General features: G+C 41.3%; 1 protein-coding gene across 13 annotated transcripts in view; it reads left to right on the plus strand.

The window, feature by feature from the left end:
- nfixb (nuclear factor I/Xb) overlaps nt 1–25,260 on the plus strand; it is a 284,324-nt gene that overhangs the window by 199,195 nt on the left and 59,869 nt on the right. For all 13 annotated transcript variants that reach the window (XM_038297802.1, XM_038297804.1, XM_038297806.1 and 10 more), the window contains 2 exons: nt 18,795–18,860; nt 24,896–24,970. In XM_038297802.1, coding sequence (XP_038153730.1) covers nt 18,795–18,860; nt 24,896–24,970 — 141 coding nt within the window. The remainder of the gene's footprint in view (nt 1–18,794; nt 18,861–24,895; nt 24,971–25,260) is intronic.

Consider the following 25,260-nt stretch of genomic DNA (forward strand, 5'->3'; position numbering starts at 1 on the left):
GGAGACAAGTTTATCTACAAAATTTAAAGCCAAGCTAACATTGGTGATAATGATGGCCTATATATATTTTAACATCTTACAGTGGCAAACTTTTATGTGATAGGTCAATAAAAAGTATCAAACAATTGTGAAAGGAAGGTAAACATACTTTTTAAGTTGTTTTACGGTGAAGTGGGTAGCACCATTGCCTTGCAGCAAGAAGGTTCCGGGGTCTTCCTGCATTGAGTTTGCATGTTCTCCCTGAGCCTGCATGGGTTCTCTCAGGGTACTCCGGCTTCCCCCCACAGTCCAAAAACATGACTATTAGGTTCATTGGCTTCTCTAAAAATTCTCCTTATGAATTATGGATTAATGAGCATCCAGGAAGGGTGGAAAAAATATTTATTGTTTAGTACTGTTTTTGTGATGAGGGGCTAAACATAGACAAGCAAAAACAGAGTTGACATAAATGCTTTTAGGTGTATATAATTTGGAATAAAGAAATGTGAGTTCTAAAGGAATTTTACGAGATTAAACGGTGAAAAGTGAAACTTTTTGCAGAGCAAGTGCCCATGAAATTATATATATAAAAACATTATTATATAACATTATTAAGTAAAGATAAACAGTAGGTACACAGATGTGCTGAGATGTTTGTTCTGTTTCTGTTTTTTTTTTTCCACTCTTGAGGCTGATTTATACTCAGAAACCAGGTCGTCTGCGTGTGTCGCAGTGAATGCAGAGATGTCCCCACTCCTTCCACAGACACTCTGGTGCACTTCTGAGTGGTCAAACTACATCCGCTCTACTCATGCGTATTTCCTGTTTGGTACCTTACCGGCTTGTTTTGCTTGTATGACCTCCATTGTGGAAAACGACTCGTGAAGTTCGACCAGCTAGAAGAGCAAGGTGCGCTTTTTCCACCTGGATCCCCGCTCTTTTTCGCCCTCATGTCCCTCCGTTGTCACACAAACTAACTGCCTCAACCGTATCTAGACCCACAGCTAGTGTCGTGATTGTCCCTGTTGCATTGTGGCGTGAAATAACATAGCGCAGACCACGCTTCAATGTTAGGCATAAATCTAAAATGTCTACGTCATACCTGCGACACACTGCTGCGGGAGTATAACCAGCCTTTTACACAGTAGGTGTCCAGGGTGGAAGGGCTCCATTGCAATCTTACCTACTCATCTCTTGGTCCTGGAGGTGTACAGTTCCTTCAAAGAAGGAACCTTCCATCAGGGTCAGAAAAGCTGGAAAAAACTTTGCTGCAATGCTTTTCACATGTCGCTATCACTGTTTACATCTTTAGATCACTGATGTTCATGTAGGGCTCTTTCCGGGCACCCAGGTCGTCTGGTTTTGTCCTGCTTTTGCTTTCCTGCTTGCGTTTGGCATGCGTTCTTCTTTAAGCCGTCTGCACCCCTTCCAGGGCGGATTCTCTGACTCCATCCTCAGGCATTCTGGCACAATCGGGGATGAGCATCAAAAGCCAAGTCAGGAGTTCACAAGGTCACGCTTCCTCCTGCCAGTGGGGCTACTGCCCTCTCGCACATTTAGAGCCGTGACGTGAGTGGCAGGTAGGCAGGAGGTCTCAGCCGAACGGGGGAACATTCAGAGAAATACTTTTTAGGGTAGATTTGCACTATTGACCCTTTGGCAGAGTGATGATACCGCCTGGCCGTAGCCGTGGCGTGCGGCGTGTTTGCATCCTCCCCTTGCAGCGTGGGAGGGGGGGGAGGTTTGATCGTGTCCGCTCCCTGCCTGGTGCCTCCTTTTGTGCCATCTTCTGCTCTGCCAACAACTCCCTCATTCTCTCCCTCTCTTTCCTCCGTTTTATTATCTCCGCTCACTTCTTTCTCAGAGAGGAGAGACGTTCCCACAGCTCTCACAATCCCACCCTGCCACCGACAAACACCCCCGCGCAGTCATCTCCACTCTACCTCTCCCCTTTCTTCCACTCTTTTTATTCAGCCCTTTTTTCCTTGTCTTGTCTTAACTTTTCTCCCCTCCCTTTCCTTTATCTCAGCCTATGAATCCTTCTCCTCGTACTTGTCTGCCCCCCCCTTCCAGTCTCCTTGGCAGGGACTGGCATCACATGATCCACTAAATTCCCACTTGTGCCCTGGACACATACACTCAGAAACCCCCCATTCATGCATGTTTATTAGAACATGGGAGTGCAGCTGGGCGGCGATCGTCTCTCATTCATAGCTGTACGTTAGGAGGAAACTTCATGTGAGGTGTGTGGAAGTGCTGCAGGATTTTTGTCGGACCATATGAGAGGCTTCTCCGTCCCTTCTGGTCCGATTCCCTCCTGTCAACAGGAGGGAATCGGACCAGATTTCTTTAGCATGTGTTGCTGCTGTAAGAGCCCCCCCTGCCGCTGCCAACAAGCGACCCCTGCTGGCCGAACGGAGGAATACTGTGCATTTTTCAGATCAAAGATGCAAAAAGGGATTTTTTTTTTGTAATATTTTCTAAAAAATAAACCCTCAACGCTTTGAAAATGTTCTGCCCTGAGAAACCCCCCCCCCCCCCCCCCCCCCTGCGCCTATCCTTTCCCTGAACATCACAGCTCATCAGCATAGCTAGAGATAAAAGAAAGAGGGCAGAGGGAGAGAGGAGGGGGTTGGTGGGCAGCCAGCCAGCTCCTCCATCCTCCTACCCCCTGCCCTCCAGTCTCTCCCATGGTTTATTCCCTTTAGGCTCGCCTCTCTCACCCCTTCTCACCCCTTGGCTCCCCGGCTCTGTGCGGCGTTGGCACAGCTAGGGCGCAGGCGGCACACAGACGGCCACGCAGATGGGCAACGGGCAACGCAGGGCTGCCTCCCCACACCTGCTCCTTGCTGGCACGGGGCTCAGGCCAGGCTGCCACACACACCGCACACACAAACACAGATGTGGATCAGACGCAGATTTATCTCTCCGTCGATTTATTGAACTTTCCCACATATAGACAGAATTTAGGGGGGGGGGGGTTTACACATGCAAATACTCCCACAGACGGCTATATAGGCGCGGCGCAGGCATGCTTATGTGTTTTAATAAAAGAACACCATCTCCCTCCCACACTGTACCGCTCAGGCTGTCAGTCACAGATGTTTACACGCTTATCTCCAACTGCGGCTCAACATGTGCTCTCCAGAAAAAAAATTAAATTATAAATTTTTCACACACAGACGATCATAAACATATATAACATGCAATCTCACATCCACGGCCACCCAATGGTGTATTTATAGTTGGGCACCCACACGTTCACACTTCAGGACTACTAGCACAGAAACACATTTCACAATTAATCACGTCGCCCCGTGCTGGGCTGTCACATGGAGTTACATGCCAGACATTCACGGAGATACGCCATTGTCACGTTTAGACGACGAATGTGGGCACAAAGATTGATTCACGAGCAGAAAGGCGATTGAGCACATCTGAGGAAAAGAAAAAAAAAAAAGAGTGAAGTGAAAACGTAGAGAGCCCACGACGCCCGTAACGGTTACGTGGTCGAGGACCGCCGCCACCGTGCCGGGAGAAAGTGCCAGGTTTGTTCCGGAGCTGCCGGTTTTAATAGGTAGGGTGTGGAGAGGGAAGCCAAATAAACTTCCCAGGAAGGCGCCAAAAATAGCTGAAAGGAAAATCCATTTTAAAACAGAAAACCCCCAATGTTATTCCTTCCATTTGTGAGAGCTCAGCCTCAGTTTGGGAGGAAAAAAACGAGAAGCTGTCAGAGGGAAATGGACCATCCCTGCTGCCACAAACACGGGGCAGTTTTACTGGAGCTTTTTTTCTGTAACGGGAACATCAGAAGTGATCAAACAACTTCTGCATCTCTGAATCTGGCATTTTGTTAGGCTTATTTCCCCCGTTTTCTGTTTTTCCCATTTTTATATTAAAACAATTAAACCTTAAAGTTTTTATCCCTAATGCACCACAATGGTCCCATCCGTGTTTCACCCGTCCATCCATCCATTCATCTATTCACCCATTCATCCATCCATTCATGAATACATCCACCCATTCATCTATTCACCCATCCATCCATCCATCCACCCATTCATCTATTCACCCATCCATCCATCCATCCATCCATCCATCCACCCATTCATCTATTCACCCATCCATCCATCCATCCATCCATCCACCCATTCATCCATTCATGCATACATCCACACATTCATCCATCCATCTATTCATCCATCCATCCACCCATCCATCCATCCATCCATCCACCCATTCATCTATTCACCCATCCATCCATCCATCCATCCACCCATTCATCCATTCATGCATACATTCATCCATCCATCCACCCATCCATCCATCCATCCATCCATTCACCCATTCATCCATCCATCCATTCGTGCATACATCCACACATTCATCCATCCATCTATTCATCCATCCACCCATCCATCCATTCATCCATCCATCCACCCATCTATCCATTCATCCATCCATCCACCCATCTATCCATTCATCCATCCATTCATCCATCATCCATCCATCCACCCATCTATCCATCCACCCATCTATCCATTCATCCATCCATCCATCCATCCACCCATCTATCCATCCATCCATCCATTCATCCATCCATCCATCTATCCATTCATCCATCCATCCACCCATCCATCCATTCATCCCTCCATCCATTCACCCATTTATCCATCCATTCATGAATACATCCACCCATTCATCCATTCACCCATCCATCCATCCATTCACCCATTCACCCATCCATCCATCCATTCACCCATCCATCCATTCATCCATCCATTCACCCATCCATCCATTCATCCATCCATTCACCCATCCATCCATCTATCCATCCATCCATACATACATCCACCCATCCATCTATTCATCCCTCCATCCATTCACCCATTTATCCATCCATTCATGAATACATCCACCCATTCATCTATTCACCCATCCATCCATCCATCCATCCACCATTCATCCATTCACCCATCCATTCATCCATCCATCCACCCATCCATTCATCCATCCATCCACCCATCTATCCATCCATCCATCCATCCATACATCCACGCATCCATCCCTCCATCCATTCACCCATTTATCCATGCATTCATGAATACATCCACCCATTCATCTATTCACCCATCCATCCTTCCATCCATCCATCCACCCATTCACCCATCCATCCATTCACCCATTCATCCATCCATTCATTCATACATCCACACATTCATCCATCCATCCATCTATTCATCCATCCATCCACCCATCTATCCATTCATCCATCCATCCACCCATCCATCCATTCATCCATCCATCCACCAATTCACCCATTCATCCATCCATCCATCCATTCACCCATCCATCCATTCATGCATACATCCACCCATGCATCCATCCATCTATTCATCCATCCATCCATCTATTCACCCATCCATCCATCCGTCCACCCATTCATCCATTCACCTGTCCATTCATCCATCCATCTATTCACCCATCCACCCACCCATTCATCCATCATCCATCCATCCATCCAACCAACCATCCATTCATCCATTCACCCATTCATCCATCCATCTATTCACCCATCCATCCATTCATCCATCCAACCATCCATCCATCCATCCATCCAACCAACCATCCATTCACCCATTCATCCATCCATCTATTCACCCATCCATCCATTCATCCATCCATCTATTCACCCATCCATTCATCCATCCATCCATTCATCCATCCATCCATCCATTTATCTACAATTCTGTCAGATTTTCTTTCTCTTTGACTGAAGAAAACCAAAAACATATCAGATGTTACTTCAAGACCAAAGTACCTGTTTACCTTTAACACCATTTTTGACCATATACATTTTTCAAGAGGCAACATTACCTGAAATTTACTTTAATTTTTTTTTTTAGAGATTTTACAACAAGAAATAATGGAACTCATTCAGAAAACTTTTCATCCCACTTTTTGTTTCTCTCAAAAGTATGCACAGGAATTTAACTTGTGTGTTTCAAATGGAATTAGCATTAGCAACATTAGCAATATCGTTTCTCTTGCCTTGCGCACCAGGAGTTTCTAACTTTCCCCTCACTCTGGGAAACCCAATCTTAAACATTAGGTAAGGTAAGAAAGTGCACGCTTATGGACCTTATTGGCTTAAACAATGAACCATACATATAAAAACATAGCCACTTCAACACTCTTTATTCTCCGTCAGGCTTTAAAAGAAGCTCAAAACAAACACATGCAGGTTTCAACTTGAAAAGTCAGATTTCTTGGTGTTGATATCATTAAAAACTCATCCTTCATAAACCTGCTGCGGGTTGCTGATATATAGGTGCACGGACCCGGACATGTCCCCCTCTCCATCACAGGGTTACCAACAAAAACCAGCAACTGTTGACATGATGGCCCACAGAGCTTCTTAGAATCTCCCTATACCCTAACATGCATGTTTTCTGCAAACAAACCTATCCTGTGTGGAAAATGGTTTAAATATAGAGGGCTGAATCATCATGAGAAAGTTAGAAAACACATCGTTGGTGAAGTTGTAGAGCTTTGTAAACTGCCACAGCGGATGACTCAGTGTGTAGAAGCTTAAGTGGCAGCTCCAGATGTCCAACTAGCTCAGCAGGAATAACCACAATGGCCTCCCCATCCCTGTTATTATCTTGTTACACTTAACTGGGCATTATCTAATGACATAAACTCCCATGAAACATCCAGGGCCGCTGGCACAGAAGTGGTCACACGCCATCACTACACACACACAGAGTCACCAACCGTCTGTGACTGAAGGACCAGACTCTCATCAGGATTAACTCATAGAAGACGCCTCAGAAATGCAGTGAAGGGGAGGGGCTTGATGGAAGACTAATCAGAGGCTGAGGTGTAGTTTTCTTAAGCGAGTTGCTGAATGTAATGGGGGCGGGTTCTGAGATGAAGTCCAATAAAAGAGCTGGGTGAACATCTGTGTGGGATAGCCGTAGGGATTAGGAGGGTTTGGAACATTTTAAGCGCATTAAGGATAAAAAAAAAGGGTCAGAATGTTTAGCAACATACCGATAAACCTCTTAAGCGAAACCCAATTGGGGATGCTGCTTGGTTTTTTTATCCCGAGGGCAGCCGGATGGGTGGAGGAGCAGGTGGAAAGTAGAGTTAGACATTTTTATGTGTGCTTAAACTCACACGTGTTTATGAGAAACTGCTGGTGACTTTCTGCTATCTGTCTGACATCAAAGATTAAGTCTGGCTTCATGCATCCAGGCATGGGCCTTTATCAGGGTGTGCAGAGGTATATAATCACTACACCCAGTAGTGGAGTTGTAAAAAAAAAACAGAAAAGAAGGAAGATGGTGGAATTTTTTATTTGTTTTCTTTGGAAATATACATAGCCTAATTAATATAGTCTATAAACCTACAGCAGTATACATGTTTGTTCCATGTCAGCAATGCCGGTAATTGACCTTGATTTGATCAAGGAACCTTACAGTAGAACTGCAGGCAGTTCCTGCACTGGCATGAATATCACTGCTACAGAGTTAGCATGGCTATCACTGCCCCTACATAGTTAGCATGGCTATCACTGCCCCTACCTAGTTAGCATGGCTATCACTGCCCCTACATAGTTAGCATGGCCATCACTGCTCCTACCTAGTTAGCATGGCTATCACTGCCCCTACCTAGTTAGCATGGCTATCACTGTCCCTACATAGTTAGCATGGCTATCACTGCCCCTACCTAGTTAGCATGGCTATCACTGCCCCTACCTAGTTAGCATGGCTATCACTGCCCCTACATAGTTAGCATGGCTATCACTGTCCCTACATAGTTAGCATGGCTATCACTGTCCCTACATAGTTAGCATGGCTATCACTGCCCCTACCTAGTTAGCATGGCTATCACTGCCCCTACATAGTTAGCATGGCTATCACTGCCCCTATATAGTTAGCATGGCTATCACTGCCCCTACATAGTTAGCATGGCTATCACTGCCCCTACCTAGTTAGCATGGCTATCACTGCCCCTACATAGTTAGCATTGCCATCACTGCCCCTACCTAGTTAGCATGGCTATCACTGCCCCTACCTAGTTAGCATGGCTATCACTGTCCCTACATAGTTAGCATGGCTATCACTGCCCCTACCTAGTTAGCATGGCTATCACTGCCCCTACATAGTTAGCATGGCTATCACTGCCCCTACATAGTTAGCTTGGCTATCACTGCCCCTACCTAGTTAGCATGGCTATCACTGCCCCTACATAGTTAGAAGAATCTTTTGCCAATGAATCTATTAAGATTATTCCAAATTCATCAATTAAATTGAAACAGCTGAAATAATTTTCAAAATCTGAAAAAAACTGCTTACAAATTCAAATATATTACAATTAGCCTGAAAATGAAATAAGCCTGTTTAAAATCTAATAATTTTACTCAGCTTTCAAATATTCATTGTTTATTTTATAAAATAGCAGAGAATCAGTATTGCTTCAATTGGCTGATTTAAAGTAAGCTAGGCTACATGCTGGCAATGAATGAGTTAAAACTATTCTAACAGGTCCTTCGAACTATATTTATGATTGATCGGACAGCAGGCGTTCTGCAAGTCACACGAGGGAAAACATTCAATTCATTTATGACCAATGGCCAGACATTAACATCACATTTGGTAGTTTCAAGATAATAATCTCTATGGCGTTTTTGGTTTTTTCGTGTTTTTTCAATTAAAATAATCCCAACAGTAACAGTAAATTAGCATCATTCACATATTTGCACACCAAATATATTTACCTGCTCAAATTAAGAGCAAACATTCTTATATGAAATTTCTACCCAGGTTTAGATCCATATTTGCAGTGCAGCTCATTTGCATTTTGCTGCTTTTTAATTTTTCTTATTTGGTTTGTGCACTTTTGTATTAGTTTCATTTCTGTTTTTGCAGGACTTTTGCAGGAAATGCAGTGTTTTCATGGAACAGGAGCGTGTTTGCAGCATAATCTAACCTTCATTTAAACCTTCAAGTAGAATTATCTAGTATTTTCGTGTGCAAAATAAGATAATTATATAGTGTACTGCCCTTAGAATAAGATTATAAGGATGTTTTTATCTTATGTGCAAAGATTAAAATATTTGCACATGAGAAACTTAATTTTTACCTCCTTTTAGTTCACTTTTCTGCAGTGTAACACTTTGCTTTCAATTACTTTAGACTTAAACATTTTGCTGTTTCACCATAATTGTGGAAAACATGGGACAATACATGGATTAATCCCAAAAGTTTTATATTTTATAATGATTTAAAACTACTAAGGGGATATTAGTTTTAAAAAAAGCAACCTTTTTACTAAAGGTTATCATCATTCGAATCTAACATCTGGCCATGCGTATTTATACGTCTCTATGGTCTGTACTGTCCAGTGATGGCTGCTTATTTGGGTCGAGAAGAATGAATGTCACACCTCAGCCGCATTTCCACTTTAACCCTTCGCCCGAGGTCATTGGATGCCAAATAAAGCAGAAGGAATCACAGGGTTTGGACCTGCGGGCCTGAGCGCTGCTTTTAATAGAAGAACCAGCAGAGATGATGAGGAGAAAAGGGCAAAAACAGAGGTTCAAACTGAAGACAGTGAGTCTGAGGAGAGGTTGAGATGAAGAAGAGAGAGAGAGACGAGAGGTGGATCTGTGTGCTGATTTCTAGCGCTGGAAGAGGCGCCTATCATTTGACTGTGAACTGAACCACGTCTGGAGGAGCTGTCCTTAAACGACTCCACAGACGGAGGGTGGAGCCAGAGGGCGGGTCCAGAGGGTCACCAGCTGGAGGCTGCCGCTATATTAGCCGTCAGATCCAGGCAGATGTACACATTCTTTTTTTATGCTGAGCTTAACGGTTGTTGGCGTCCATCATAAAACAGAAACATGAAAGAATTTAGAAACTCTAAAAGTCTCATTTTGAAACCTATTCTCATGTTTATCCTCTTTCGTTTGAAGACTGAGTCCAAGTCAGGAAGCCAATAAATCACCTCTATATAACCTCAGTATTCCAAAAATAAGAGGAGAAAAATGGAGGAAGAGTATTGAATGATTTTTTAATTTCCTACTTAAATAGCTTGTTGGCAATAAACGACTATTTAATAAGGAGCACATATTGCCTCTGTGTTTAGATATTGTTAACAGAGAGAAGTAGGTTTATTTAGCTCAGAGGTTAATTTCATATCAAATTTTTGTTCATCTAGAATGGATTTATGAAAGAAATCTAAGTTGAAACCTCGGATCACTGACGGATGAGCTCTGTAGGTTAAGGCGATGAAGCAAAGCACGTCAGATCATGTAAGGGAGAAAAAAAACACACTATAGCAGAGGTCACGGATTAGCGGATAGCGGTCCGGTCCAGACCCAACTTGATTTAAAACATTTATAAATTTGTCATTGTCTAAATTCACTTGCGCTGCTTCTCCTGTTAATACGGTAAAGCATTCCCGAGCGTCCGGCACCAAGCTACTCGTGATCCAAATGACCCATTGAGCTGCTGTCAGTCTGGGTTGCTGCTGCTGCTACTTTTAGACACAGCAGGCAAACCTGTGGCAAGCCGGGCGATGGGAAAGAAGGAGAAGACGATGAGAAAAAGAGAGCAGAGAAAGTGTGGACTGCTGGAAGAACTGTGGTGAACTGGTGAAAGAAAAGTGAAATGGTGTTTTTAAAGATGACCCTGAACATTTGGAGGATGTTTGGCTCAACCTGCTGCTGTGAAGCAGGATTCTCCACCATGAACAGAATCAACAATAAATATGGATCCAGGGTCAAAATGAGCACCTTGATATGTGCTTTAGAATAACTTAGTCTCCATTCAAACCCAGGTTTAAAGCCTTGCAGGGCAGCATAAAGCCCACTGCTCTCATTAAGCCAGAAAAGAAAAAAATGAGTCCAGGTGTTTGATAAAATATGTGAATCAGGAAATTGTTGTTCTCTTTTACAAAAAACACTTCAGTTTTGTTGTTTTTTCTATTCAATGTAAAACATGGATACATAAAAACATAATTTTATTTCAGTGTTAAATTCTGTGTAAAGTAAAGTAAAGTAGACATTAAAAATGTCTCTGGACCTCTACTGGTTGATGATTTTCTTTATTCCGACCCCCTGATTTTAAATTGGTTACCACTGCACTATAGCATAAAGAGATCTAGTGTTTCTAGACTTTTGCTCAAACTTTTAGGATCTACAAGCATTAAAGATCTGCTATGCTGTGATTTAAGATACTTTTTTTTATTTCTTTTTGTTTAATATTTCTCTATTTGTCTGAGAAGTAAAGCCTGAAGTAAAAACTGTAGATTATTCAGTAGAAAGTGATTTTAACGTGGTTTTCACCAACTCAAATCCTAGATGCTTTTTCTGCTCAGCAAACACACCCTACCAGATGCTACTAGGTCACACTAACAACAACAATCTGCATTGTGGAAGTTATGACAGAGTTAAAAACACTAAAGATAGAAATAACAAGAAATAGCAAACTTGCTATAGTACCAACTTCCTAGTTTAGGCTCGACAAGCTTGTTCTCATCTAGACTGAATTTATTCCCTTCTTAAGTTATGATTCCTATGGTTTAGTTCCAGTGTTAGGTTCCCATTTCCTTTTCTAAAGAAAAAAAACACTTAAAAAGTCACAAAACACATAAAAATCATGATGCACCTGCGTCTTATGGCTTGCTCTCTGCGCTGTAAATACTTTTAGAAAACAGCTAAAGCTTGTTGTAGTTCTCAGGCTAATTATTGTTTAGCTCCTCTCAATCTATTATTGCCTAGACAGTTAAATCCAGAAGTCATCTGCTTAACCAACCGAGCAAACTATTAAACAGACTACCCCCCCACCCGCCATCACACACACACTGATGTAATCACATGCATAAGTCATAAACGTTTAAGCTACATCTGGACAGCTGCTCCGTGTGTTTTATGCACCTTCTGTCCTTGCTGAATATAGCATGTCTCAGTTTAGTTTTTCTGAAATTATTTTTGCATTAATCTGTGTTTTGTGGCATATGCGATGATTTAAAACAGGGACAATACAAGGTGATTCAAATTACATCAACATGAAACTAAGTCATGAAATGATTAGAATAGATGCAAGCAAATTTAGAAAACAATGTTGCTTCAGTCATTCCCGCCCTTCAGACTGCCATCAGGTTTCACATCCAGAAAGCTGTTATAGTTAATCCCCAGTCCTAAAACTGATGGCGTTTTTTTTTTTTTTTCTTCTCAGTCAGCAGAAGCCCTCGCTCCTCCTTGTGCACATTAAATTAAAACGAGGCCTGTTTGCTCGTGTGCGCCTGTGATGCCCAAAACAACACAAACACTCCAGGCCGCTCGGCAAATTAGCTAAACGTGTACTTTGTGCTCTCGCAAACGAGTCCATTAGCTGACTGGCAGCGGCTGTGCCGGTCGGCGCTCTAAGTGGAGTGCGTGTTTGTGATTTTTACATCCTAGTGTCTCTTGACGAATGACTAAATGCGTATTCATTTGAGCGCTGTCTGCTTCACGTGTGTTATTTGAGCTGTTGCATAACTTTGACTTCCCAGTGCGCGTGCATTAGCTCAGGTGCGCGCTTTTAGCCTCCGTTGGGTGGTGAATGCACGCGCGCTGGTAACTCCTGGGAGTATGTCAACAGTTACTATATAGCGTATTGACCAGGCACCAAAATGAACTCACATTGTGTGTGAGTGAGTGTGACTAGAGAGATTGCATGGTGTGTTTGATGGCTGGTGGGCGTGTCTGTGTTGTATTATCTCTGGCGGGGCATGTGCAGGGGGCCTTGGGGCGACTGTGTGCAAGAGATAACGGTGATTCATCTGTATTTGAACGTTCCGAGCGCCTGTGTGTGTGTTTGTGAGCAGGTTTGTGCTTCAGAGCGCGAGCACTTGAATGTACACGTTAGAATAAGTGCCTCAGCCGGCGTCATGCGTGCGTTATCGCGTGGGCGTGCGCAGAGAGGTTTTTTTTTTTTTTTTCTTGTGGGGATTGAGGTCTGCTGGCAGTGATTTCTCCCTGCAGGTGGTCTATAGAGCATATATAATAATATAATAATACACAGCCTCTCTATTGTTCGCTGTGAGAGGGAAGCATCTCCTTTTATTAGAGCCGTCATGCTCCGTGCTCACAATTACTGCTGTACAGGCACCTTTTGAGCTCAGCCACAATATATATTTATATATCTGTCACCCTGCCAAGGATTACACACACAGACAGGAAATGTTTCATACACATGTGCAAGTAGAAATGAATGTGATTAAGTGGGAGGGAGGAAAAAAGTGTTCAACTTCAACAGGTGAAAGTTTAGGTTCACATTGATTATTATTTATTTTTAAATTAATTGGGGGAACATCTGTGGATGGAGTTTAGGGACGCGACTAATATACAATTCTCTCTGAGAAGATAAAACATAAGGAAAATAACACTGATTCAGCTTTAGGTCGAAATTTCCAATGCCTGAAGGTGGAGTGTTGATGTAGGAGGGACTGGTGCACCGCACGAAATAGATCATATCACAAAGATTTCACTTTAAGGTCCAATAGTGAAGCGGCTTCTCAATACATCAATCAGGAGATTAAATCAGTGAAACAGGCCTTTTAAATGAACAATGACCCTCAGCACACAAACAAATTGGTCGTAAAGAGGCTTAAGAGGATTACAGCATTTTGAATTGGACTCAGTTATTTAAGATATAATAAAAAAAGACGAGATGAAGTTGATATATGTGGTCAGAACCAAAGATACCAATGGTTTAGGTGAATAAACATGTTTATTAACTATGGAGTAAATCCGTTCAACCATCATCCACCCATCCATCCATCCATCCATCCATCCATCCATCATTAATCCATCCAACCATCATCCATTCATCATCCACCCACAACCATCTATCCTCCATCCATCATCTATCTCACCATCATCCATCTGTACATACATGCATACAACCAACCATCCATCTAACAAACCATCCATCCATCCATCCATCCAACCATTCATCCATCCATCCATCCAACCATCATCCATTCATCATCCACCCACAACCATCATCCATCCACCAATCCATCCATCATCTATCTCACCATCATCCATCCGTACATACATTAATCCATCAAACTATCCATCCATCCATCCATCTATTCATCCAACCATCCATCCAACCATCATCCATTCATCATCCACCCACAACCATCTATCATCCAACCATCTATCATCCATCCATCCATCAATCCAACCATCCATCTTCCAACCAACCAACCAACCATCCATCCATCCATCCATCCATCCATCCATCTGTTCATCCAACCATCTATCATCCATCCATCCATCCATCATCCAACCAACCATCCATCCATCCATCCATCCATCCATCCATCTTACCACTTTTCAATCACTAAATGGATATAAGAGCTTCACCATAATAAGATGATCATAATATTTTCATAAATCCTCTAATAGTAAACCTTTGATTTAAAGGAACAGAGGTGAACTTTTAAATGGCAAGCTGCTCCCATCTCAGTCCATCAGAGGATATATTTAGGGTTCCACATTACTACTGAAACACTCAATCCTGTTACCCTGTGTTGTCCCTGTAAGGTAGGCATGCATGTCCTGGACATTGCATAATTCCAGCAGCCACATGGTACACCCCTTCCCTACCATACCTTTGAACTAAAAACCTATAACTTGTAATATTTGGATCAAAGCATCTGACAGACATTTAATTACAGCTTTTTAAAATGGCATAAGGGTTTAATATGAACCACAACAGGGGAAGAAGCATCTTTAAGACCTTACCTATCCTCTAATATTTCTCTTGTTTAGACTCAGTACATCTTCCTAAGTCTGTTAGGTGCCCTACTTGCCTCAATGAGGAGAATTAGGACTCATTTTTATTTTTATTCTGGAAAGTAAAATATCTGGATCTCATTCATGTTATGAAACCATTCGAGGGAACAAATGACCTCACTGAACTGTCGTTTCCTTTGTATAAAAATCAACAACAAGTAGTAACTATGTTATTCTAAGATGGAGAAACCATTAAAACCCAGTGACTAATGTAAAGTTTGGAAGAAATGATCTGGATGATTGATCACAACTTTGGATTGATCAAACTTTGGTACACACTTCTTTGGTAGCTTATGAGTAGAATTGCCTTTGGAAACCCAGGGTTTAGTCTTCTAACACGCTGCCGAGGGAGGCAGAGAAGTTCAGAGAGCTCAGTTAGGATGTTTGATTTATAACTAGAGCAGTTTTAAGACCCTCAAATGGAAAACAACTCATATAGCAATAAAGTCCACCTCGTGATAGCGTAGCGCACAGAGCTCCCGGTCCGTTCGGTGCCAAGAGATCTTAAACAAAACAACACGTTGAGCCGGTGCCAGTGAGCTATATTATTATCTCCATTTCAACTAATTGCAAGGCCAAAGAGCGGCGCAGACACGCATGCGGGCCTCAACAACCACTCATCATTAGGGGACTTGAAAGTGTATGGTGCCATCAGGGTTGTCGTGACAACCGGGCACTGATTTTTGGCTTGCATGGAGATAGTTTTTGCATACAGAGAGATGTACCATCAGGTTTGTTGGGGTTGAGCTTCTGTAGTCTGGATTTTTTTTTTTTATCCTGCAAGAGCAACAAAATTATTTGTTTTTCAAACACCTCTTTTTGCCATTTTAAGTAGACCTGCCTCCCCTGATCAACTTGACTGCCTTCTATAAGTGCAGAGGACCGCAGAGATCCGTCCCAGCGGTTTTTACCCTGTCTCCATTAGCATTGCATATCCTCTTTAGGTCTTTTTATCTTTAAGACCATTGGGGCTCTTTGTGCAAGAGAGAGAGAGTGAGCTAAGCGTGTGACTGTGTGTGTTTTATGTGTGTGCGTGCTGTCAGCTAGCAGGAATGCACGGGTACCGCCAAATCTAAAATGGCTGCCAAGCGCTAAGATGGCTGCCAGGATTCCACGGAGTGGCGGTGCGGGAGAGACACAGGATCAGAGACACGACAAGTGTGAGAGACGTTATGGAGGGGGGAAAAAAAAGACCTGAGGGTTGGCCTCGACACTGTAGAACGAGACAGGAGTGTTTTTAGAAAAGAAAAGACCTCATAATCCGTTTGCCCGTCGAACCATGAGGTGATATCGTGTCTCCTTTTGTTTGGTTTTGGCAACCAGCGGACGGGCTGAATGGTGCAGCAGTTTGTTGGCATGGTCTGTTGCCACCCAAGATTAGGACTCTGATTTAGGCTTAGGGGATGTTGAGAGGCCTGACTATGGCTGGAGGGGGGCGGGGGGGTCACGCTCTGCCTAAGAAGTGTTGTCTCAATGTGCTCTTAAAACCCCAGGCACTGTGGGGTAATTGGCCTAAACACTATATATGATACAACACATCAGAGGAAGAACAACAACACTCAGGCCAAAGAAAACCCGCTGAAGTAGGCAGTTCATGTACTCCTGCATGTCACCCCCCCCCCCCCCATAGACGGTAAGGTCGACTCGCACAGGAGGTTCAACCTAAATTAGACCTTAAATATGAAAACGCACACCTCACAAGTTGGCAGCTCTGTGGAAGGCCTTTAGTGGGAAAAGTTTGCGTCAGAGCCAGAAAATGTACCGCTGTTCAATCTCAGCTGGGTTCATTAAAAAAAGATAGAGTGAAGGAAGGTCTGTAACCTCGAGCCACGCGTGGCTCTGTAAAATACCTCTTTTACTGAATGGAAATAGGAAAAAAAAATGCATGCATGAGACCATTCCTGTTATATCCACAAGATAAATCTGCCATCTATCCAATCTTATATCTACCAGAATGTCTTTTGGATCCTGGTTTTAATCATTTCTACAAAAATGACTTCTTTAGGAGATGTAAGATTGTAAACGGCTGGTTATCCTCCTGCAGCAGTGCGTCGCAGTGAGCTTGTTGCAGACATTTTTGATTTATGCCCAATATTGAAGCGTGGTTTGCGCTATGTTATTCCACGCCAAGAAGCAAGGGGGACAATCAGGAACTAGCTGTGGGTCTAGATACGGCCGAGGCGGTGAGGAAGTGGGGGCAAGATTGTGCGACAACGGAGGGACATGAGGGCTAAAAAGAGCAGGAATCCAGGTGGAAAAAGGGTCCCAGCGTCTTCACGAGTCGTTTTCCACAAAGGCGGTCATACAAACAAAACAAGCCATTAAGGTACCAAGCAGGAAATCCGCATAGTGTAGAACGGATGTAGATTTGACCACTCAGAGGCCTCCTGTCTGTGGTCACCTACTATTTTGGAGAGGTGCAGCAGAGTCTCTGTGGCAGGGGGCATATCTGCGTTCAGACACACGATGGATTCTGAGTATAAATCAGCCTTTAGACTTGGTTAGATGGACGAGGTGGAAAAGTGAAATCCTAAGATTGGTCCGGTTTGCTTTCATGAAAAGATTTTTTAAAACCAGGGCTAAACAATGTCATGCAGTTGTCTTGCAGGTGGTGTTGATGGAGAGGGAAGCAAAGCATGTTTGGTCTGAGATTGATCAGAACCAATGAGCTGCTTTCCTTTTCCACCAATAACTCAGCTATTCCTTCGTCCTTCCTCTAAATATTTCAAACATCTCCATCATCTTTTGGTAGACTTTGTTTTCTACTAAATTTGTCACTCTTTCGTCCAACCCTCTGCACTGGATGCACGGGGACCCATAATCTAAATCTATATCTGCCAATGAAATGAATATTTTTACCCTTAAAAATAATATGCTTAAATGTTATGTACTAGAAATAAGATAATAAAGTTGTTTTTTCTTATTTTAGATTTAAATCATCTTATTCCAAATGTCCTTAAAATGGGAAAAAACACCTTTTTTTTAATGTTCTTGTTTGTATTTTACTTTTTGCTGTTTGCTGCGAGTGAACCATCCCAGGGTTTAGATAAGTAGTAGAGTACATTTTTTTGGATCCTTTTTAAGTGTCGGTGGAAACGAGATGCGCTCCAAAAAAAGCTATCCAAACCATTGGTTCTGTAAAAGAGCTTAAAAGAAGGAGTTTTCCACCAAATTTTTAGGCTTAAATTTCACAATTCTAAAAAAAGAAATGTAAAATTTCAAAATATTTTTTAAAAGACTAGAATTAGTCAAACGAATAGACGTAGAGAAGATGGCCGTGGCTTCAACTGTAAAATGGTCATTTTTAAAGGTTTTATGTTTAGTGAACAATTTGAATTAAATGTCGACAGTAAATTATGGTAATCCTACTAAATTCATAAGGCATCAAAAATATTTTTTCTTCCTCTTTTTTTTTTAAATAAAGAAAAAAAATAGATGTATGATTAAAGGTTTTAAGAACTATACAGAAAAAAACTGTCCTGGGATGAAAACATTTCATAAAACAGATAATTAGTAAACATTTTTCAACTTCATAAAACTTTATTTTAAATTTGAGGAAGTGGAATAAAGGCTGTTAGGATTGTAAAGGTTGCCGTGATCTAAGCAACACCCAGAAGGTCGACATTCTTTCAACCATCCTCTCACTCCTACACTAGTGTGTCTATATTTTCATAGGTGTTTTTCTCTCCTGTGATGTGAGAAAAGTGAGTTTAAACACTTCTATAAAAAGTCTAACTTCCTTATTATAGACGGACTCCAGAAGCAGAGACTTGACGGAGTTTTGGCATCGATTTGACTTTGAGCAGAAATTCGGCTCAGGTGGAAATCTGCTTCTTTTTTATTTTTAATCTGAGGATGATATTTCCTGTCGAGTCTTTGATGAGAACCGCCGGCCTTAACCTTGGTAGAAACCGACAAACTTACCTGGCATTTCTCTCTGTTTCTCTTTTCTCAGAACAATCAGGACAATCAGACAGTTCAAACCAGCAAGGAGACACAGACGTCAAACCCCCGGCTAATGGTAAGCGCACTGCTCTTAATCAAACCTTCACGTTGAAACTATTTAGACATTAAAAAGGCAGACACATGCTTGCACACCTCCCACCTTGGTCTGGGGAGATTTGGGACCAGTTTATTATGGTAAAGAAAGTCAATGGTACTGTACCGTGGAAGGGGCTGCGCTCGGTTTGCGGTGGGGCGCTCATAAATCACAGGGATGTTATTGGAAGATGGGAACCACATGGTCGCCGCCGAGCTGAGCGCTGACCTCATGCCTCGTCCCCGCTGCGGTTAACCCCGGGACAAGGTACTAAGAAAGGGAGGAAGAATGGGGGGCTGGATCAAGAAAACAAAAAAAAATTTGATGGACAGTTTAAGTGAAGGATAAAATAAAAAAAGAGGAGGAGGAGAGCAATGAAGGCCTCCTTCCTAATGCACTTTAAATCTCACATGGATCAGCCTCTCACTGAGTACAGATTATTATTTTCTTAATTTTGGTGAAACATGATGGAGTCTGAAGCTGGAAGCAGATCTTCTAACATTCAAAACAATCAAACAGTGTTCCTAAGTCAAAGACAAATTCATGTAGTTCATCAAAGTGTAACAAAAGTAACAAAAAGAAAATTCCTGGTGGAAGATGAAGGAATTTCTAAGTTCATGAACATTTTTTTCCAGAATTTTCCTACATATATTGATAAATTTTATCTCATGAATCGAAATAAAATGGGGATTGAATGAATATTGGTGCGTCTGTTTTCTAGGAAACACCAAAATTATATGAAACAATCATGTAATCCTGAAAATGAACAAAAAAAGGAATATCATTTCAGATTTAGAAAAAGACGATCATGATATTAAGATAATAGAACAAAAAGTTTCAGTTGATGAGCATGCAGGTGAGCAGTGGTTAGTGCACACGACCCATGTACGGAGGCCTTTATTCTTCGACGCGGCACCGACCCGGGTTTGAATCCGGCTTGTGGTCCTTCGCCGCATGTCTCTCCCCCTCTCTCATATGCCCTTTCCTGTCAGCCTACTGTCACAAAAACGAGCCACTAGTGCCTTAACACCTAAAAAAAAAGAAGAAAAAAAAGTTAGGGTTGAATTAAAGAATAATGGGCATAAAATTTTATATTAAAGATAAAATGAAGCAGAGTCATGAAAAGTAGACCCTATGTCCTCCAGCAGCTTAAGCCTATAGCAGCATAACTAAATGAACTAAAAGATTGACTAAAAAATGTTATAATAGGTTTTTAAATGGAAATTATTAAAGTAATCTGTAAAAAAAAAAATCTAATCTTTGTCAATTCTTTGTTTTTTATTTAAAAATTACTTTTACCAACCACAGTCTAACCTTTAATAGAAACCCATTTTTTATAAAAGCATGAGCATGTGGTGACAGTAGATATTGATTTGCATTTTCTTGTGATTCTACAGCAATCCCTCACACCGAGCATGCATGTATTGACAGTAGAGAGGAAAACTCCCTTTTAACAGGAAGAAACCTCCAGCAGAACCAGGCTCAGTGTGAGCGGCCATCTGCCGAGGCCGACTGGGGTTTAAGGAGACAGAAGCACACAAAGGAAACATAGAAGAACTTATCTATAAATACTTTCTATGTTAGAAAAGGCAACAGTAAATTACCTCCATAGAAAGTTTTGTCTGTGAAAGAAAGAGTTACACAGATGAGCTCAGGGGCAGCATTCATGTCAAAGGGATAAAAGCACATACAGTTAAGCCTTGAAAGGCCCAAATACAATTTTCCGACAGAAAATTGTTTCGTAAGAGGTTGTGGCACACATTGAGAGTGAATGGGGATGAACACACCTGATATGATTTTCTTCTAGGAGGCTGGCGTAACTCCGACCAAGACCTCAGGTTTATTTTAGTCAGACTACTTAACTATTCAGAGGCAATTTCATAGGAAATACAAATTAAAAGCTCTGACAGCAGGGGAAACCCAACGTGATTTCCACTTAGGTCCATCATCAGACAGATTCGTCTGGGAACACACACTTCAGCATTTGGCTCTTGAAGATGGACGATGAACGTCTGATCATTAAAGCCATAGCTATGGGCTCAACTTTTAGTGGCAAAAGCTGAGCCCATAGCTATGTCTAGGAGAGAAGCAGGACTAAGCACTGAAAAGCAGGCCTAACTCTGTTATCCATATTGGAAAGTGTAGATGGCAGCTAATATTTCCCTTTAGTACGGTGTCACAGCTTAACAGGTCCAGGCAAGATGAGGCTACTTAGATGTGAAAAGGCAGAGAGAACTAAAAAATAGGGGTTGAATAAATGAATCATTTACATAGAAATTTACAACAGAGTGAAGAAGAATGATGAAAAGTGGACCCTATGTCCTCCAGCATCCTAAGCCTATAGCAGCATAACTATAGAGATGGATGGACTACAAAGTTTTCCATGCAAATTATTAAAGTAATCTGTAAAAAATATTTTATATATTTTATAGCATGACAACTTATCAGAACTATTGAATACTAATATTACTGGTATGCGCTTTTTTGCGTAAACCTAAGATAAAGTAATTCATACAGATTAATTGTGATGAGATTGCCATTGCTAAGATAAACACTATGCAAACTCAACTAACCCCTGCAGAGCAGACCTCTTAAAAAATGCAAAAGACAATTTATTACTTTCATAATAGAATAACAGCTCTGCTGCATCCATATCTTTTGACTTTTTCTCCATCCTGACAGATGTTCATATCAGATATATTTAGTGAGTCCAGCTGATCCACCTGCAGCCGATATGTGTGACACAGGGAGGCAGCAGTGGCTACCCACTGGCACAGCAATGATGCTGCGTTTTATTGGATAGACAAAAAAAAAATCACTGAGACCATCGGCCAGTTTGGCTTGACAGACCAGTTTTTTGGGAATCCTTCCAAGCTTGGACATCCAACAGGTTTCTCTCTGTCCACTGATAAGTTGGGAGCCCTTTTCTTACCCTTATTTGCAAACAATGAGGTAAATGTGTTAAAAAACACATATAAGTTGTCACGCTTATTGCAATTCACTATATTGGCCTAATTTAAGAGTCATTTTGACGACTTTCAACATAACATAACAGTTACGATCAAATGCACTGCAAAAAAATGTAAATCTCAATAAGTCCTATTTTTCTTAAAATAAGTGCTTTTTTTCTTGAATTACGGTGGTAAGTTAGAAACTGCCAATGGAAGAAGGCAATTTACTTTTAAAATAAGAAAAAAAATATTATATTGTCTTATTTCAAGTGCATATTATCTTATTATCTTATTTTAAGAGTAAAAATACTCATTCCATTGGCAAATCATTTTATTTACATACTTAAATTAAGAGTAGATACACTTGATTTAAGAAATTTGTACTAATTTTTAGATAGTTTTTGCAGTGTGCGCTGGAAAGAACCATGTAGGAGGGCACCAAGGTGCCATTTAAGGGCCGATATGCTTATAAGAGGTGAGCTTATCAGCCTAATTTCAGCGTAGCGGCTCACTAGATTAAAATACGCTGGCCAGAACCCTAAGTTACAAAGTGTTCACATCAAGTAATGCCATGAAGCATCTCCACTTGGACGCGTGTCAGATGCTCTGGATGCTCGATGCTCCAGTTGTTGAGCTGCTCTGTTTCTTGGTGTTATCTGCTTTGAGGAGTTTGAAAAAAGTAGTTTTATTTTATTTTTTTTAAGCAATACAGTCCACATCTAAGCACCATCAGTGCAGTCAGATGCAGAGAGTCTGTTTTATAGAAGTGTGGTAAAAACTGCAAGTCCCATAATATAAAATTGAGCATTTTTTACTGACAGATCTTGACATTTTTCGTCAGTGTAGGTATTTGTTAACTGTTTCACCACAGTTTAGTAAAAATATTTAAGTGGCCCAACAATAATCAGAGCTATCACTTTTCTCAGTACATGCAAATCTATTATTCTGGCTTTTTAGGTAAAACCAATGGAGTTAAACCCATTTATACACAGTAAATTCCACAGTGTTAAAGTCGTAGGGAAACCATATTTAAATGTCAAATCATTCTGACTTAAGCATGTATATAAATGTACTCTTTATCAGACGATATTGTCCCTAAATTTAGAAAATTTCTATTTGAAAAAGAATCCTGTCTTAAAATCAGTTTTTTTTTCTTCGTTATCTTATGTAGGCCAGTTAGTTATACGTCAGCCTGAACACCTAAATACACCAAACCAAGCTTCTGCCGCCCTGACGTCCTCTTCCACATCTTCGTCCCCGCTTTCCTCCTCTAAATAAAAAATGTATGATGGAGGAGACTCATCCATGACCTCCGACACTAAACTCTCCTCCTCTTGCATGTTTCCTCTATCCATAGCGTTCCTTGACAGTGTCAAGGAACCAAGTCACCAATTTAGTGCTACTTGGTCCCAATGGAATTTCCCATTGGGAACCTACTAGCACTAAGTTGCTAACTGGTTAGCAAGATGCTTCCGACAAACCGGCCACAATTAAACTTGCTTGTGAAACTTCCGCCACAACAATCTCGCCCCCTTGATAACAGACCAATCACATAAACTTTATTCAATCGTGTAAAATCGGGCACCACTCGGGAGAATTCGAAAATGCAACGGTTGGAATAGGATTCCCTACCACTTTAAATATTCAGTGTCAGAGTACATTCATTTTTTTATACTTATTACAATAACTGGAGTAAGATATAAACTATGTAGAGTTTAATTTAACACTAATTGAGAGTGGGACCAAATGCACTATGTGTTAAATTTAAGTCTTACAGTGTTACCCTAACAATGCAAATTAATTACTTTCAATGCAATTACTGTTGTATGGATGCATTTTTCATAGCTTTATGCTCTGCAGAAACAGAGATCACAGCTGGGGTGTCGTGTCTTTGTCCCAGACTGAATCAGCTTCTCTAGTTGGTTGGCGCTCAGCGTCCAACTGCAAAAGTACAGATTTACCATCTCCGGCATCCGCCATCTTGGATGCTAGAGCGCTCCAAATGATGTTCTCCCAATCCTCTAAATTTTTGCTGCTGGGTCTCCTCGATGCTAACGCCATAATGTTTCATTAACGTTTAAACAGGGTTTTCGTAAGTCATTAAAAATCATTAAAGGTCATAAAATTATTTATTAAATTAAGGCCCTAATATGCATTAAAATTCATTAAATGTGATTATCGTGACATTTAAAATGCTTTATTTAAAAAAAGATTTTTTTATTAAAAAAAATGTGGTCAGATATATTATATTAGATATAACTGGTTCTGTGTATTTGCGTGGAACTGATTGCTCAGAAATGTTTGAAAAAGGAGCTTGAGGCGGAGAAAAAACAAGAGAATGGGAAAATGGACGTTTGAACAAAATTGGCTGGAGAACGAGGAACTGACGGTAAAGATGACGAACGACTTTGCTGTGTTATGGGTACTTGTTGATGGCATAAAAATGTTTTCTAAGTGCATTAAAAAAGAGCATTAAAAGCATCAAATTAGAGTTATTCATTCCTGTATAAACCCTGTAGAAGTAAAAACAGCATTAATATTGCATTCATGTAAATGTTAAAATCAAGATTCAGCATTTCCTCTACCGCCATCAAAGGTTTCTACTCTTATTTTTATACTTATGCTTTTATACTCTGACATTCGTTATGGGTCACTTTAAATTAATTAAAGTAATCTTCCTTCCACTTCAACAATATATCTAATATTTTGTCTGTTTCCAGTTTGTCTCCTGAAATTTGATGTATATGATGGGATGTAAATGTAAGGGTGTGAATACTTTTGTAAAGCATTGCATATAAATAACGTGCAATACGTCATTCGTCATAGATGTATGTTTGTAGATTTTATCCAGACCTGATTAGATGTGTTACATTATGTCATGTTTTTAATCTTATAGAAAACACATGTTTCCCTGCTGGATCACAGCAGCAGCCTGTATAGCATTTCCTTTTTGTACCCATTGTGTCGTCTCATGCGTTGCTTGAAATTTCATCCATATTTGGTGTTTTGTATCTCCCAGACAATCCGCTCCTGATGTACTCGTCTTTCTCCGTCTTTTTTACCCAGGCCACTTGAGTTTCCAGGACTGCTTTGTGACTTCAGGGGTGTGGAACGTGGCGGAGCTGGTCCGCGTGTCGCAGAGTGAGTCATTGCTGTGATTTCTAATATCAGCCTGCATCTCTGTTCCCGATCAAAAGCAGACTCAGAGCATTTTCATGTAAAACCTATGTGTGGGAGCTTGGTGCAGGTCAGGGGAAACCAGATTTTATGATAAAACAGCTTCGATAAATTATATTATGCTGTTAGAAAATCAATAAAATAAGAAAAATATTTGCAGTCAGGTTCTTAGAATAGCATTTTCTGCTATGTAATCACTAGAAAAGATGCAGACATGTTTGGTGAAATCTTTAGGTTCTCTGTAGAGATTAATT

This window comes from Cyprinodon tularosa, unplaced genomic scaffold (genome assembly GCF_016077235.1).
Source record: "Cyprinodon tularosa strain WSP-4 unplaced genomic scaffold, ASM1607723v1 ctg398, whole genome shotgun sequence".
NCBI classification, from domain to species: Eukaryota; Metazoa; Chordata; class Actinopteri; order Cyprinodontiformes; family Cyprinodontidae; genus Cyprinodon; species Cyprinodon tularosa.